Source organism: Eublepharis macularius, chromosome 1, assembly GCF_028583425.1.
Source record: "Eublepharis macularius isolate TG4126 chromosome 1, MPM_Emac_v1.0, whole genome shotgun sequence".
Lineage (NCBI taxonomy): Eukaryota > Metazoa > Chordata > Lepidosauria > Squamata > Eublepharidae > Eublepharis > Eublepharis macularius.
In genome coordinates this window covers 127782972-127798094 of record NC_072790.1, presented here as the reverse complement: position 1 = coordinate 127798094, position 15123 = coordinate 127782972, and the positions used below count along the sequence as shown (strand labels likewise).

At 41.5% G+C, this 15123-nt stretch overlaps 1 protein-coding gene across 1 annotated transcript in view; it reads right to left on the bottom strand.

Annotated features, from left to right (window-relative positions):
• UST (uronyl 2-sulfotransferase) overlaps positions 1 to 15123 on the bottom strand; it is a 255515-nt gene that overhangs the window by 145244 nt on the left and 95148 nt on the right. Inside the window, exon 3 of the mRNA XM_054992691.1 lies at positions 9394 to 9549. Within this exon, the coding sequence (XP_054848666.1) occupies positions 9394 to 9549 (156 nt within the window). The remainder of the gene's footprint in view (positions 1 to 9393; positions 9550 to 15123) is intronic.

Sequence of the window (15123 nt, the reverse complement as noted above, 5' to 3'; positions counted from 1 at the left end):
GAGTCATAGCTGTGGTTTAAGGATGAGGGAATGGCATCGCACACTTTCATTAGGGTTGCCAACTCTGGAGATCTGGGAATGGAGCCTTGGACAAGGAGGGTTTGGGGAGAGGAGGGCCCTCAGCTGGGTATAATGTGATACAGCTCAGCCTCCATAGCAGCCATTTTCTATAGGGGATCTCTTTAGTCTGGAGATCATCTATAATTCTGGGAGATCTCCAGGCCACACCTGGAGGCCAGCAACTTTAACTTCTGTGAAAACATGAAAATGAATGGGAAAGCTTGTGCTTCCTTATAAATAAATCCCAAATGTTGATAGAAATCAATGCAGATCAGCCAGCAGAAGCCAGCAGATATTTGAAAGAGATGCACTCTTTTCTCATAGAAGGACAGACACATAGAGAAAAAGTAATCAGGAGATTGACAAGTTAATCAGTTTCAATGCTACCTTTCTTGGACAGCTACACTATCATTGGTTCTAACAGCCAAAGAAAGGCAGCTCTCAGAGAAACTTGTAGAGACAGTGTATAACAACAGTGAAGAGGGAAATGTAAGGTTTCATAGCCAGATAGAGGCTCCTCTGCATTGTTCTTCAGTAATGTAGCATCTTACTTGAACAAAAAGTATATTATGGTAATGCCAAGAGGACTGGTTCAGCTGATTTCAAAAGAATAGGTGGCACAACTCAAAGGGCACATTTGGGCTTACCCTGGTGTTTCCCAGAAGAGTACCACAACGTCTTCTAAGACAAAAAGGTGTTTTTGCAGGCACATCCACAGTTTGTGTGAGAACTTGAAGCCAACCTCAACAGGAATAGCATAGAACAATTGCCTGCAACTTTTGGCAAGGCTATATTCTTAAGTGCACTGAGACTTTTGCATTTGTCAGGGCGTCCCACCAGCCTCCATCATCTTCAATACCCAAAGCCATGGTAGGAGCAATAGTTGTATTTATTTAGCATAATTTCTAGACTGCCTTTCAACTGTATCTGATCCCCAAAGTAGCTCCCGTTCCAATACAATTTAAAATCAAATAAAACCAATAGTCATTAAGACAACAAATAAGAGAAACCTTCGTCACCCCAACAGCAGTATCAACATCTCATACAGATGACCATAGCAACTCCTTAAACTAAATCTGGAACAGTAAGGTCCTAAACCAGTCTGAAAAGACATCAGGGATATGTTTCAGATAGGTAGCTGTGTTGATCTGTAGTAGAAGAGCAAGATTCAGGTCCAATAGCACCATAAATACTACCTGGATTTCCAGAGTATGAGCTTTCGAGAGTTAGAGCTCCCTTCGACAGAAACATGGAATGGGAAAAGGTAGGATTCTTTTAATACAGGCAGAGGGTAGAAGGGGCATTACAGATATGAGTGTCAAGAAGCTAGGTATAATATATGCTGTAATTCGTTTGCTAGAGCGTGAGTGCAAAGTGCAGAAAATTAGCATCTGTAATGAGAGAAAAATTCTATGTCCTGATTAAACCCTGCAGGATTTATTGTTCCAAATATGCAAATAAACTCAGTTTCAGCAATCTAGCGTTATAATTTTCCTATGAAGTTTCTCTGCTTGAGAATTGCTGCTCATAGGTCAGTGATGGAATGTCTTGGCAGATTAAAATGTTCTTCCACTGGCTTTCAAATGTTGTGAATTTTGATACCAGATTTATGATCATTTATGCTTTTGCAAGGATACTGACTTGTTTGTCCAGTACAGAGAACTGAAGGCTACTGCTGACACTTGATGGCATATATAACCTTGGAAGATGAACGACTGAATGAGCCTGAGATGGTACAGCTGGTGTTGTTAGGTCCAATGATTGTGTTGTTGGAGTGAATATGGGGACAGAGTTGGCATCTTGGTTTATTGCAGGCCCTATTCCCAGAGTCTGTGTCAGTGTTGGGAAGTACATTAATATGAGTGAGAAGTTTTTTAAGGTTGGGGACAAGAAAAAGTTTGCCGCCCAATGTCTTATTAAGGTTATTAATGATGCATTGAACTGTATGTGACTACCAGTGGTTTCCTGTTGTTCTGTTCGGGCTTATCTTATAGCAGGTCATCCCTTGCTATCATTATGACTTTGTTGATCTATTTTCTTACTAGATCCAGAGGGGATAGTAATTCCAGAAATCTTTGTTGTAGATCACGCAGGTAACAGTCTCTGTCAGTGGAACTGGAGCAGATGCGGCTGTAGTGTAGACTTCGGCTGTAGACAATGGATTCTTTGGAGTGTTTTGGATGATGATTGGAAGCATGTAAATATGTTTGGCAATTGTTTGGTTTTTGGTAAAAGATGGTTTTTATGTTTCTATCATGTATTTGGATAGTGGTATCTCGAAAATGTACTTCTTGTATGGACTGATATGTGATCAGGTTGATGGTGGAGAGGAAGTTACTGAAAGCCTGGTGAAATTTCTCCAGTGCTCCTTGCCCGTGAGTCCAGATGATAAAAATGTCATCAATGAATTTCCAGTACAAGCGTGGTGTTAGCAGGTAGGAAGTAAGGAAGTGCTGCTCCAAGTCAGTCATAAAAATGTATGCTTATTGTGGTGCCATGAGGGTACCAGTTTGGTATAGTGATTAAGAGTGGCAGGACTCTAACCTGGAGAACCGGGTTTGATTCCCCACTCCTCCACTTGAAGTCAGCTGGGTCACCTTGGGTCAGTCACAGCTGCTTGGAACTCTCTCAGCCCCACCCACCTCACAGGGTGATTGTTGTGAGGATAACAATGACACAATTTGTAAACTGCTCTGAGTGGGCGTTAAGTTGTCCTGAAGGGCAGTATATAAATAAAATGTTGTTCTTGTTATTACCTATGGCTGTGCCATTGATCTGAAGAAATAAATAAATCATCACCAAATCTGAAGTAGTTGTGGGTAAGGACAAACTGGCAGAGCTGGGTAGCAAGGTCAATTGAGGTGTTGTTGGAGCTGATGTTCCAGATTCAACATCCATGGTGGCCAAAATAGTGTTATCTGGAAGACTGTGAATAGATTATATTTTTCTTAGGAAGTGTTGCATTGAAAATGGAGTTCACATATCCAGACACCCCTACAGTCATATTGCCTATGTCAGAGACAATAGGACATCCTGAGTTGCTTGCAAGGCTTGTGTATTTTGGGTAGAAGATAGAAAGTGCCTGGTTGAGGTTCCTGTAATATGTCCACATAGATTTGTTCTTGTATGGGTGTGAGTAATTCCGTTATAATCCTATTTCATTTTTTTTATATTCCTGAGTGGGGTCTGAGGACAGTTGTTTGTAGAAAGTAGTGTTGAAGACTTGTCTTTCACCTTTCAGAATGTAGTCTGTTTTCTCCATGATGACAACTGCTATCCATACTCTCAACTCCTGGAGGAGAACTGCAGCAGAAAAGACCCTCCCTTGGGTCCCAGCCAACTGAACTTCAAGTTAAGCCTGCTTTCCTAAGGAAGACCACTCCTGCTTTGGATAGAACAAGTGGAGACAGCCCTTTAGGTACTCAAGGCCCAAGCCATTTAGAGGTTTAAAAGTATAAACCTGCACCTTGTATTAGGCCCAGAAACAAATGGGAAGCCATGATAGATGGCATAATATGATCACAGTGGAGAAATCCCCTTAAGGGCCCAAACTACCACATTTATTACCATCTGTAATTTACAAACTGTCTCCAAGATCAGCCCTACATAGTGTGTTATACAACTGGGCTGTTTCCACATGGCTCCCCGCTGCTCGTAACAACCCAGAATATCGCAAAAAAACCGCGGAAGATCGCACAAATCTCGCACGAGAAAACGCGATCTTCCGCGGTTTTTCAGCGATATTCCAGGTTGTTACGAGCAGCAGGGAGCCGTGTGTAAACGGCCCTGGTGAAAGTGGGATTTTTTTTTGCAGCGTAGTTATTCTACCGCACTTGACGTTGTATTCCCATTTCTAAAGCCATAGGAAAAGCAATGCAAGAAGACAGAAGCAGAGCAAAAAGTTTATCAAACTCTTAATACCTTCTAGTAATTTGTTGTTTATTTTGTTACTAGACAAAGGCCATAGCAAATAGAACTACACAAACAGCTTTTGAATAGACATGATGCACACACTCATAATATAAAACTTCATCAGGACAATTAACAATCATGCACATCAAATTTATAATCCAACTACAACTAATGCAAAACCACACCCACTGATCTGGCAATGTCCCAATTTCAGTTTGTCAAAGTCAGTTATTTGAATATTTGATCAATAAACTCAACCTCCAGAATAAATAATAAAGCTCCTCAGAAATTGGACATTTCTTTCAACAGCATCTTCCACAGCACACTCCCACCATCAGCAGAATATGGACTCAAAAGGAATCTTCAGCATCACTCATCAGCCCTAGCAGATAGCACAGACAGTAGCAGATGGCATCTGAAAGCCTTCCTAATAGTGAAATTAGATACAAATTCATGTGCGTTTATATTTGCTCATGTTAATTAAGCTGCCAAACTCACTACATGGGCTCACATGATGGCTACTATCTTAGGGCTCTAAAAGAGTATTAGACAGATTCATTTCATTTGAGGAAACTTGTCCCTAGATTATTCAAGAGGCAGATTTTTGATAATTTTGCCTTGGATAATTTATTAACATAAGCTACTATGTACTTTATTTTTAAAAGCAACATTTCCTGTTACTGTGCTACAAAACACAATTGGTGAATTATATGGAGTTACAGGAATGCAATAGCAGCTTCTGAACCATTTCAAGATTGATTTAAAATCTCCTGATTTCAGCTCTGTGAGCAACGGCAGAGTTTTCCAGAATTTAAGTTGGGCTGCCCATCATCTAAAATGTCCATGAGACCTAAAAGCCTTTGGTGTGTTGTCCGAGAAAGTGTGTTCCACATTTAGCTTTAACAGATATAGCTGTGTTCGAGAGCTATATCCATATACAGCCACTCCATATACTTCAAAGGATTCTAAAATAATGTTTTTCAGGAAGTATCTATGCTATGCTAGTGCTGCCTGACAACAACTCCGTTTTATATCCCTCTTCCTTCTCAATTTGTCTCCTAAAGAAATGCAAGGTTACTCAACAGGAAATATCAGACGCAATAAAATCATTGCCAAATAATAAATCGCCTGGTCCTGATGGATTTCCATCAGAATATTACAAAAAATTTATCATGCTTATAAGCAAACCTTTAACTGAAGTTTGTAATGAAGTCTTAGAATGTGGTAAGATGCCTCCTTCTTGGACAAATGCTTCAATTACTGTAATACCAAAACAGGGCAGAGATGTCACCAACCCGGGGTCTTATAGACCCATATCCCTTTTAAACCAAGATTATAAAATCTTCACTATGGTTTTAACTAAAAGGATAAATTCATTCATTTCCCACTATATTCACCAGGACCAATCTGGTTTTATTCCATCTAGAGATCTGACTAACAATATTTACAAAACTCTAAACTTAATCTCATACTGCCAAACAAATAATATAGAGTCTGCTTTTATTTCTCTCGACATTGAAAAAGCTTTCGATTCCATTGAGATCCAATATCTTAAATCAGTGTTAAAACATATGTGTTTTGGCGATAAATTTCTAAGAATGATAGACACGATTTACTCACAAAATACAGCTCAAATTAAAATCAATGGTTTCTTTTCAAATAAAATTGCCATTCAGAGAGGTACGAGACAAGGTTGCCCACTTTCCCCCATTTTATTTATTTTGGCTATGGAACCCTTAGCAGAGACTGTTAGGACTGACACCCAAATACAAGGGATTACCACCAAAATTTACAACTTTAAATTAAGCCTTTTTGCTGATGACCTATTGCTCTATTTGGTAAATCCAATTAAATCGATTATTCCCCTACAAGAGACGCTAACAAAATTCAGTAATATTTCAGGGTTAACAATTAACCAAATGAAATCTCAATTGCTCCCAGTCTATATTCAAAAAGATTCAATTACCCATCTAAAAAAAATCTGTAATTATCGCTGGGTTTCTAAATACATAAAATATTTGGGCATTAATATCTCTACAGATTTGAAGCAACTGTTTAAACTAAATCATGATGCAGTTATAGAACAAATAAAATTGAACTTAGGCAAATGGAACAAATTAAACCTCTCTTGGTTTGAAAGGTATCATATAATTAAAACATTTATTCTGCCAAAACTTTTATTTCTTATGAGAGCAATTCCACTCAAGATCCCGCAGAAAACGATGAAAAATTGGCAAAGTTTGTTAAATAAATTTTTATGGAACTATAAAAAACAGAGAATTGCTTTTACCACACTCCGACTGAAATATGGGAAAGGGGTTTTTAATTACCCAGAACTTAACACATACCAAGTAGCTACCAGGTTATTGAATGTAGTCCAGATTTTACGAACCCCAACTTCTTTGAATTGGGTTACAACGATACATCCTAATTATGCACCTCTTGTAATACAGAATTTAATATGGAATGTTAAAAATGATCATTTATGCAAATTGATAAATAATCCTTTTTTAGTGGATATACTGAGCATATGGTCTCAATACAAAAAAAAGATTTTGCCAAAATTATCCCGGTTTTCATCCTTTTTAGGACAAAAATGGTTTCCCCCAGGCCAATCTAATTCTTTTATGTCTTTCTGGCAACAACAGAATTTAACTCGTTTAATTGATATATCCACAAGTACAGGTTTTTTAAGTAAACAAGACTTAGAACATAAATTACAACAAAAAATGCAATGGTTTACTTATCTTCAACTTTCTCACATGATGTATCAAATTGGAATTAAACAAATCCTTAGTAACCCTATGACAGAATTTGAACAGCTCTTAAATCAAACAGATTGGACGCAAAAAGGTTTGATATCCAAACTTTATAATTTGCTTCTTAATACCTTTGAATTAAAACTTCAGAAATATCAGCTAGACTGGCAAACCGATTGTGGATCTGTAATTCCCCCAGACCAATGGGAAAAAATTTGGTCTTCTAATATAAGAGATTCTCGCATAATAAACAACAGAATTCAAGCTTATAAATTATCCACAGATGTTATTTAACACCAAAGAGACTCTCATTATTTTCACAAACTCAGTCGCCTTATTGTTGGAAAAGATGTAATTTGATAGGTTCTTTCGATCATTGCTGGTGGAATTGTCCCCTAGTTAAAAACTATTGGATAGAGATTTTAAAGAATATAAAAGAAATAACAGGTTATGAAATACCCTTTGATATTAAGCTAATGTTTCTAAATCAATGGGACAACATGGATAACCCAAGCATTAGGAAAGAATTAATTAATGACCTCCTAATGGCTGGAAAATCCCTTTTGGCAGCTAACTGGAAGTCCCCCAAGATCCCATCTATCGACAGTTTGTTTTCCAGAGTCTGGGATTATTATATCAAGGAGAAAGTTTATGATTCTATTTATATATCTCAGCATTTTCCAAAAGAAACTGATTTTATGACAAAATGGCACCCTTTCTTTGACTACTTATTAACCAATGATATACACCCTCCAAAGCATTTATTGTTTGTCTCATGGTGTTTCTGAGCAATATGTTAGGTTCCATACAAACTGTAAAGAACCTCCTTCTCTGCTTAGGTATATTGCAATTCTCTAAGCAAATTTTCTTTTTCCTTTGTTAATATTATATTTGAAAACTGGTAGTATATTATAAGCTATCTGTTTTTTCTTGTATTATAGTTGACTTTAATATTGTGTAATTTGTTTTCCTGTTTACGCATTGTATGTTGTTTTTTGAAGTTAATAAAAAGTTTATTAAAAAAAAAAGAAATGCAAGGCAATTCAGTATCACACTGGATTGCATTTTCAGCAAAACTCTACCTGATGACAGAGAAATTACTCAGATAGGATGGGGGAGAGGCTCCTGGGAAGTCTGTGAACAAACTCCATTTGCACTTCCAAGCAAACTGTCATTTATTACTTGAAAGTAAAATTGCTTTTAAATGTTTTTGCAGTTAACACCTGAGATTTCCAATGAATTCTTTTTCATTTTGTAAAAAAGAAAGATAAAACTTATTCTCTTTCAATACCTATAGAGAACTTTGACTCAGCAATTTATTTGTGATTGGCTCTCTTAACAGTGCTGTGCTGTAATTTATCAAAATGTACCGGTCTATTTAACTGCCCAAAGCAGATAAAGGTCAATGTAATATTTCCATTAGCTAACACTGTAGTTGGCAACTAAGGAAAACAGAATCCAGATAAAAATGAAATGAAATCAAAAATAGGCAAGACTTGTGCACTGCTTGGGGACATTCCTGAATTTATATATGCTTGTTACTTCATGGTGTTATAACCATCACCTACAAGATTAACATACTAAATTATCATCACAAGATGTGACAGTGTCAGTAATCATAGGCTTTTATATGGTTCTAAAATAGATTATTTATTTATTTGTTTGTTTAAATTTGTATTCCGCCCTCCCCGCACCAGCAGGCTCAGGGCGGATCACATTTATAGATATTAAAATTACAAGCACAATTTCAAATTCATGAAGCATTGGGTGTCATGAGCCATGATAGCTAAATGGGAAATTCATGTTCAGTGGCAATACGACCCTAATTACAAAGCTGGAGACAAGAAATAATGTCCTGCCTGGGGGTTTCCTAGGTATAGTGGTTAGCATATTGATCAGAACTAGGAGGACACAGTTACAAATCTCATTCAAGCCATGATGAACTTGAACCAGCCACTAACTCTCAGTTAAGCTACTTTATAGAGTTATTGTGAGTATGTGTATGTGAGGAATGAGAAGTACACTATGTATGTCACCCTAAATTTATTCAGTGAAGTGTGTGATAAAAACAAAACAGATGAACAAACGTGTGCATCTTCACACAGTAACTGGTGGCCATTTTGAAGCTCCAAAAAGGAAGAACATGTTATTACATATAAAGCCTTGTAAACATCCCTTGGGATAGACTCGATTTAGAGTAAACAAGCTCACATGGGTGATCTTAGCCATTTAGTTGTGAGGATAAACAAAGCCTATTCAGGCCAATGCTACCTGCATAAACAAACACACAAACAAACACTCCTATTTACAGGTAACAGAGAGCACATGTACAATCCATGCATAACACTGATGAACACGTCCATAAACACTGGCTTAGCCTTACTATACCATCCCTATTGATTACATTTACCAGACCCATAGCATCAGAAGATGCTTGCTGCTTCTCTGTACGTATGTGGCAGCTTCCTAGATTAAAAAATGACGTTTTTTAAAAGAAAACTTATCAATCTAAACAAAAAATTACTGCAATGCATTTTTAATAATACTTACAACATGTTTCACTGATTACCTGCATGCATGTAAGCTTAAAATTATAGCATTCTGTTTCACAATTTTAAAATGGACTGCTATTAAGGCACATATATCAACAGAAATCACATACCTGTTCATTCTTGGTCAGTCTGGTTTTGTTATGAATGTCTGATGTAACCAAGTTGAAACCATGTCTCTCAGACAGAATTCTTAAGAGCAAAACCACAGTGCGACTTCCACACTTTCCAACTCTGTTGTATACCACTTGGCTAGGGAATGGGAGTATCTAAAATAGAAAAGACACATTAATCTTCTCATTCTGGGCTCTTTAAAAGCACAAAATAGTTGTGCTATGACTCAGGCAATACATACAATCAGCCTATACCTGTTGATAGGTCTGATTTCTTTTGATATTTCTAACACTTAGAAAGCATTTCTTTTTCAAGTTTGCCAGGACTAAGATTCAATTCAGTAGTGAATTGGTTTCCATTTCCTGAAAAGAACAATGGGCTGACCTCACTCTTCAATTAACAGGCAGGTCAGCCATTCATATACTCTCTCCACTATAAAATAACAAAATATGTGCATATCTAGTAAAGCTAGATATAAAAGTTAAAATGCTATAGACCATTCAAAGTTATATCCCTTAACAGTAGACAGAAATTGCCTAAAACAATCTTAGTTATAATAAAAGAATTATCCTATTGTTATTTTTGGCTGTCCTCTTCAAGGAAACTGTACCCAGACAATAGAATAAACAGGTTTTGCTTACCGTAACTGTTGTTCATCTAGGTCTTCCGTGCAGGCACACATGGGACTGCGCACGTGCAGGCCTGCCGATTCCGGAGATTTCTATAGCTTAATAATGCTAGGGGGCGCTCTCGCCTCCCAGCGCGCATGCGCGACCGTTTTCCCACCGAAACGGCCTTATAGGAGGTGGAGCGCCCCACACATACCCTCAGTTCCCCTTTCGCCGCCATAAAATACGAGAATACCAAAATAACTTACAGAAGGGAAGGAGGGAGCGCATGTGTGCCTGCAAGGAAGACCTAGATGAACAACAGTTATGGTAAGCGAAACCTGTTTTTCATCCACGGTCTTCCTGTGCAGTCCCACATGGGAAGATTACAAAGCTTAATACCTGGGTGGAGGTGCCACAGACTCGTCACTCAAAAATCGAATGCAAAACTGCTGTGCCCACTGCCGTCTCCTTCGGATCAAGGATATCCAGCGCATAGTGCTTTATGAAGGTGTCCGCTGAGGCCTACGTTGCCGCTCTGCAGATGTCATGAAGAGGGACACCTCTTAGGAGAGCCGCTGAAGACGCCTGGGACCTAGTGGAGTGGGCATGCACCTCTAAGGGACAAGGCAGGTTAACAGAATCATAACATGCTAAAACAGTTTGGACCACCCATCTCGCAATAGTTTGAGATGTCGCTTTCCTACCCTTCTTGTGTCCCGCAAAACAAACAGATCAGTATCCAACTGAAAAGGTCTTGTACGATCCAAGTAAAACAGTATAGCCCTGTGGACATCCAGAGAGTGAAGGGCCCTCTCCGCATTTGAAGACTGCACAGGGAAAAAAACAGGTAAGACAAGCTCCTGTGACAAATGAAATTGAGACACAACCTTTGATAAAAACTCAACCTTGGTTCTCAATACAACTTTATCAGCATGTACCTTTAAGTAGGGAGGTTCAGAGGACAGCGCAGCTAGTTCCCCCACCCTCCTAGCTGAAGTAATAGCAGTAAGAAAAGCCACCTTCATGGAAAGGTAGCGCAGAGGGCACGTGGCCAAAGGCTCAAAAGGCCTAGACATCAATCTGGTCAGTACCAATGGCAACAACCTCTGAGGAACTAAGGCACGGACCGGGGGAAATAAATTATTTAACCCCCTCAAAAACAACTTAGAAGTATAGTAGGAAAAAATAGACTTCCTATTTATAGGGGGATGAAAGGCAGAGATCGCTGCCAAGTAAATCTTGACTGAGCTATTAGCCAATCCACGTTGTTTAACCTCCCACAGGAACTCAAGAATCTCAGACAAGGGGGAGAGAAAAGGGTCTATATCCCTTCCCCAACACCACTCAGAAAAACGTTCCCACTTGAACGCATAGGATTGTCTGGTGGACAAGCGTCTAGCATTCAATAAAACATGAGTCACTGCGGAACAGAAAGTCAAACTGGCTTGATCAGCCAGGCCGTCAGTTTGAGTCTCTGAATGTCATGATGCAGAACTCCCTGCCACGACAAGAGGTCCGGGGTCAGCAGAAGACTGGTCTCTGCACCTGTAGGAGAGTGTGAAACCATGGTTGTCTTGGCCAGAAAGGGGCTATCAGGATGACCGATGCCCCGTCCCTCTGGATCTTGCTGAGGACCCTGGCCAGGAGAGGGAATGGGGGAAATGCGTAGCACAGGAGACCCGACCACTTGACTTGAAATGCATCCCCATGAGACCCGAGGCCTACACCCCCTCTGGAGCAGTAATGGTGTGTCTTGCGATTCTCTTCCGAAGAAATGAGGTCCAGATCCGGAAACCTCCATGCTGAGAAGATTGGAAGCAGGTATTTGTCTCAAAGGGACCACTCGTGATTGTCCCCGTGGAGCCTGCTCAGCTGGTCTGCCCGGAGGTTCTCCACCCCGGGGATATGTACTGCTCGGAGCCACACAGAGTGATCTATGGCCCAAGTCCACAGTTTTATTGCCTCAGAGCAAAGAGTCACAGACGCCGTGCCACCCTGTCTGTTTACATAAAACATCACAGTCATGTTGTCCGTCAGAATGAGAACGGACTTGTTCCGCACGGCATCTGAAAAGGAGACCAGTGCATTTGAAATGACCCTCAATTCAAGAAGGTTAATGTGGTCTGTACACTCAGACTCTGTCCACACCCCATGGGCATAAGAACCCTCGCAGTGAGCCCCCCAGCCCAAGAGGGAAGCGTCAGTAGTCACTGACAATTGTGTTTGACGATAGCCAAAATCCACACCTTTAAATAAATTAGCATTCTCCAACCACCAATCCAAAGAGGCTACCACCCTCCTCGGAACCGACAGTCTCCTGTCCTGGGAATCACTGTTAGGTAAGAACAAGGCATTAAACCACAATTGTAAAGGCCTCATAAACAGTCTAGCGAACAGGACCACAGTTGTGGTAGAAGCCAGACACCCCAGGAGAGTTTGGATAAAACGGCCCGATTGGAAACGACATCTCTTGAGTCTAGAAATAAGGTCCTGGTTAGAGACATCCTCGGCCGATTTGCCCACCAGGAGCCAGTCATCCAGATATGGAAACACCCGGCATCCCTGAAGTCGCAAGTGGGCGACCACTACGGCTATACATTTAGTGAACACCCTCGGGGCTGTAGCCAATCCAAACGGCAAGACCCTATACTGAAAAACCTTATGGTCATAAGTAAATCATTAGTACTTTTTGTGCTCTGGAAAAATGGAAATAAGCATCCTTTAAATCAAGGACTGCAAACCAAGAGTGCTGGGGCAACAGGGTCAAAACATTTGCAAAGTGACCATTTTGAATTTCCGCACTTTAATCAATTTATTAAGGGCCTGCAGATGTAAAATGGGCCTAAGGCCACCATCTTTCTTCTCAACCATGAATAAATTAGAATAAAAACCCAAATAGGAAGAACCACGGGGCACCTTTTCGATCGCACCTTTCTGTAAAAGGGTGGCCAGTTCAGTCCGGACCTCAGCTTGCGGAGGCACAGAAGAAAAAAACAGGGAGTCGTAAGTAAGGTAAGTGCAGAAACTCAATTTTATAACCAAACTGAACTATTTCAGAAACCCAAACATCGGAACCAATGGAACACCATTCCTCCCAATATGCACTAAGCCTGAAACCAAACATGGGCTCAGGCCCCTGTAATTATCAGAATTGTTTGTGCATCTGGAGTGCATCCTTAGCCTGTTGTTGTTGGGGACCAGGCTTGGAACGGTGACCCTGCCTGCGTCTCGAAAAGGCTTGTTGAGGACTCTGGTAACTCCTCTGGGACTGGTATGCGTACCCATGGTAAGGTTGATACCGGTATTGTCTGCCTCGCTGGGAAGACCGATAGTAAGGTCTAGAAGGTTGTTGCGGGACTTGGGGAAGGACACCATAGGACCGTGCTGTAAGACGATCCATTCTCTTTTTTGACAGGTACTCATCCGTCTTTTCAGAGAAGAGGGACACACCTTCGAAGGGTAAGTCCTCCACTTTATTCCTTGTCTCAGGCGGGAGAGCGGTTGTACGGAGCCATGCAAATCATCGCAGAACCACTGCAGAGAGCAAGGACTGAGCGGAGGTATCAGCTAAGCTCCTGCCAGCGTTTATTTGGTGGCGGGAGAGACGGGTCGCCTCCTCCTGAATGACCCGGAGAAGGGTCCTCTGGTCTTCAGGAAGCTTCGGAAGGAAGGATGCAACTTTCTTCCACAAGAAGAGTTGATAAGCCGACATCATGGATGCATAATTCGCCACCTTAACGCCAACGGTGGCTGAAGTATAAAGCTTTCTCCCCATAGCATCTATCTTTCTACTGTCCTTGTCACTGGGGGCCGACATGGAGCCTTGTTTAGACTTCGCCTGCATTTCCTCCGTGACTAAGGAGGATGGAGGGGGATGAGTTGTCAGAAATGGGTGAGCATCATCTTTGGTGTGGTACAGACCTTCCACCTTCCGATTAGTGGCTGGCGTAGACGCTGTCTTCAAATTTAACTTCTTCCACTGATAAACAAAACCGTCAATTAGTGGGAAAGCTACAGAAGGCGTAGACCCAGAATAGATGTGTTGGTATATTTTGTCCGTAAATTTGGACTCGGTCGAAGTCACTTCCAGGTCCAATGCCTTGGCCATGCAATGAAGCAATTCGTTGTAGGCCCTGAAGTCATCCGTGGGTGATGGTTCCTCCGTAGGGCCAAGCTCAGCCTCAGGTGAATCCGAGAGGGAGAATTCGCTATATCTTGGTCGACTCCGATGATAATCGGTTTCAGACAGGCGCGGAGTTCGACGGGAGTCTTCGTACAGCCGGGTTCGAAATGAAGGGGACAAGGATTCCCTCCTATACGACCGATCCGAATAAAGTGGGCTATCCCCTCAATAGTATGGGGTAGACCGCCCGACACTGCTCCGATGCTCCCTTGACCGGCTCCGAGAAGGATACGGGCTATAGCGATGTCCAGATCCACTCTGATAGCTCCTCACAGATCGAATCGAGCCCGATTCATGAGAGGTCGATTGAGGTCATCCCGTAGGAGTAAGAGGTTTTTCGACTGATGCGACATCATCCTGCTGACCCGTCCTCACAGGAGGTGTCAACGCGGGAGCCTGCACATCAGATCCCTTGGGCCTCTTATCGGGTGGGTCAGAATCGATCACTTCCGATGGAGCCAACAGTGGAGATGATATCAAATTCTCCAACACCGCCTTGTCACGCTTAGATGAATGCTTGCGTTTTTTCTTTTTCTTTTTCAGCTTGATGAGAGACCTGGAAGAAGCAGGTGGTTCCGAGGCCGTCGGATCCGAGGAGGCTGTACCTTGCGCGGGCGGAGGAGTCGCTCGAGAAACCGACGGTGTTCGACTCCGAGGAGCGACGCGGTCCGAGACTGGGGCGGACAATGTCGAGGGAGGGTAGCTCCGAGGGATCTTCGGAACCGACGGAGCTGGTTCCGATGTGCTCCGAGTCGAGGAAGCATCTTTCGGTCTCGATTCTGAAGGACTCGGAGAAGGTAAAGAGCGCGGAGTCTTGGAACTCCCTGAGTCAGCGGGTCGAGAGGCAGAACCAGACGTGGCAGATGGTGGTGCCTGTGCCGGAGGATCAGATACTGCCATAGCACGCTGCCAAAGAGAGGCATGCAGTTGATCCG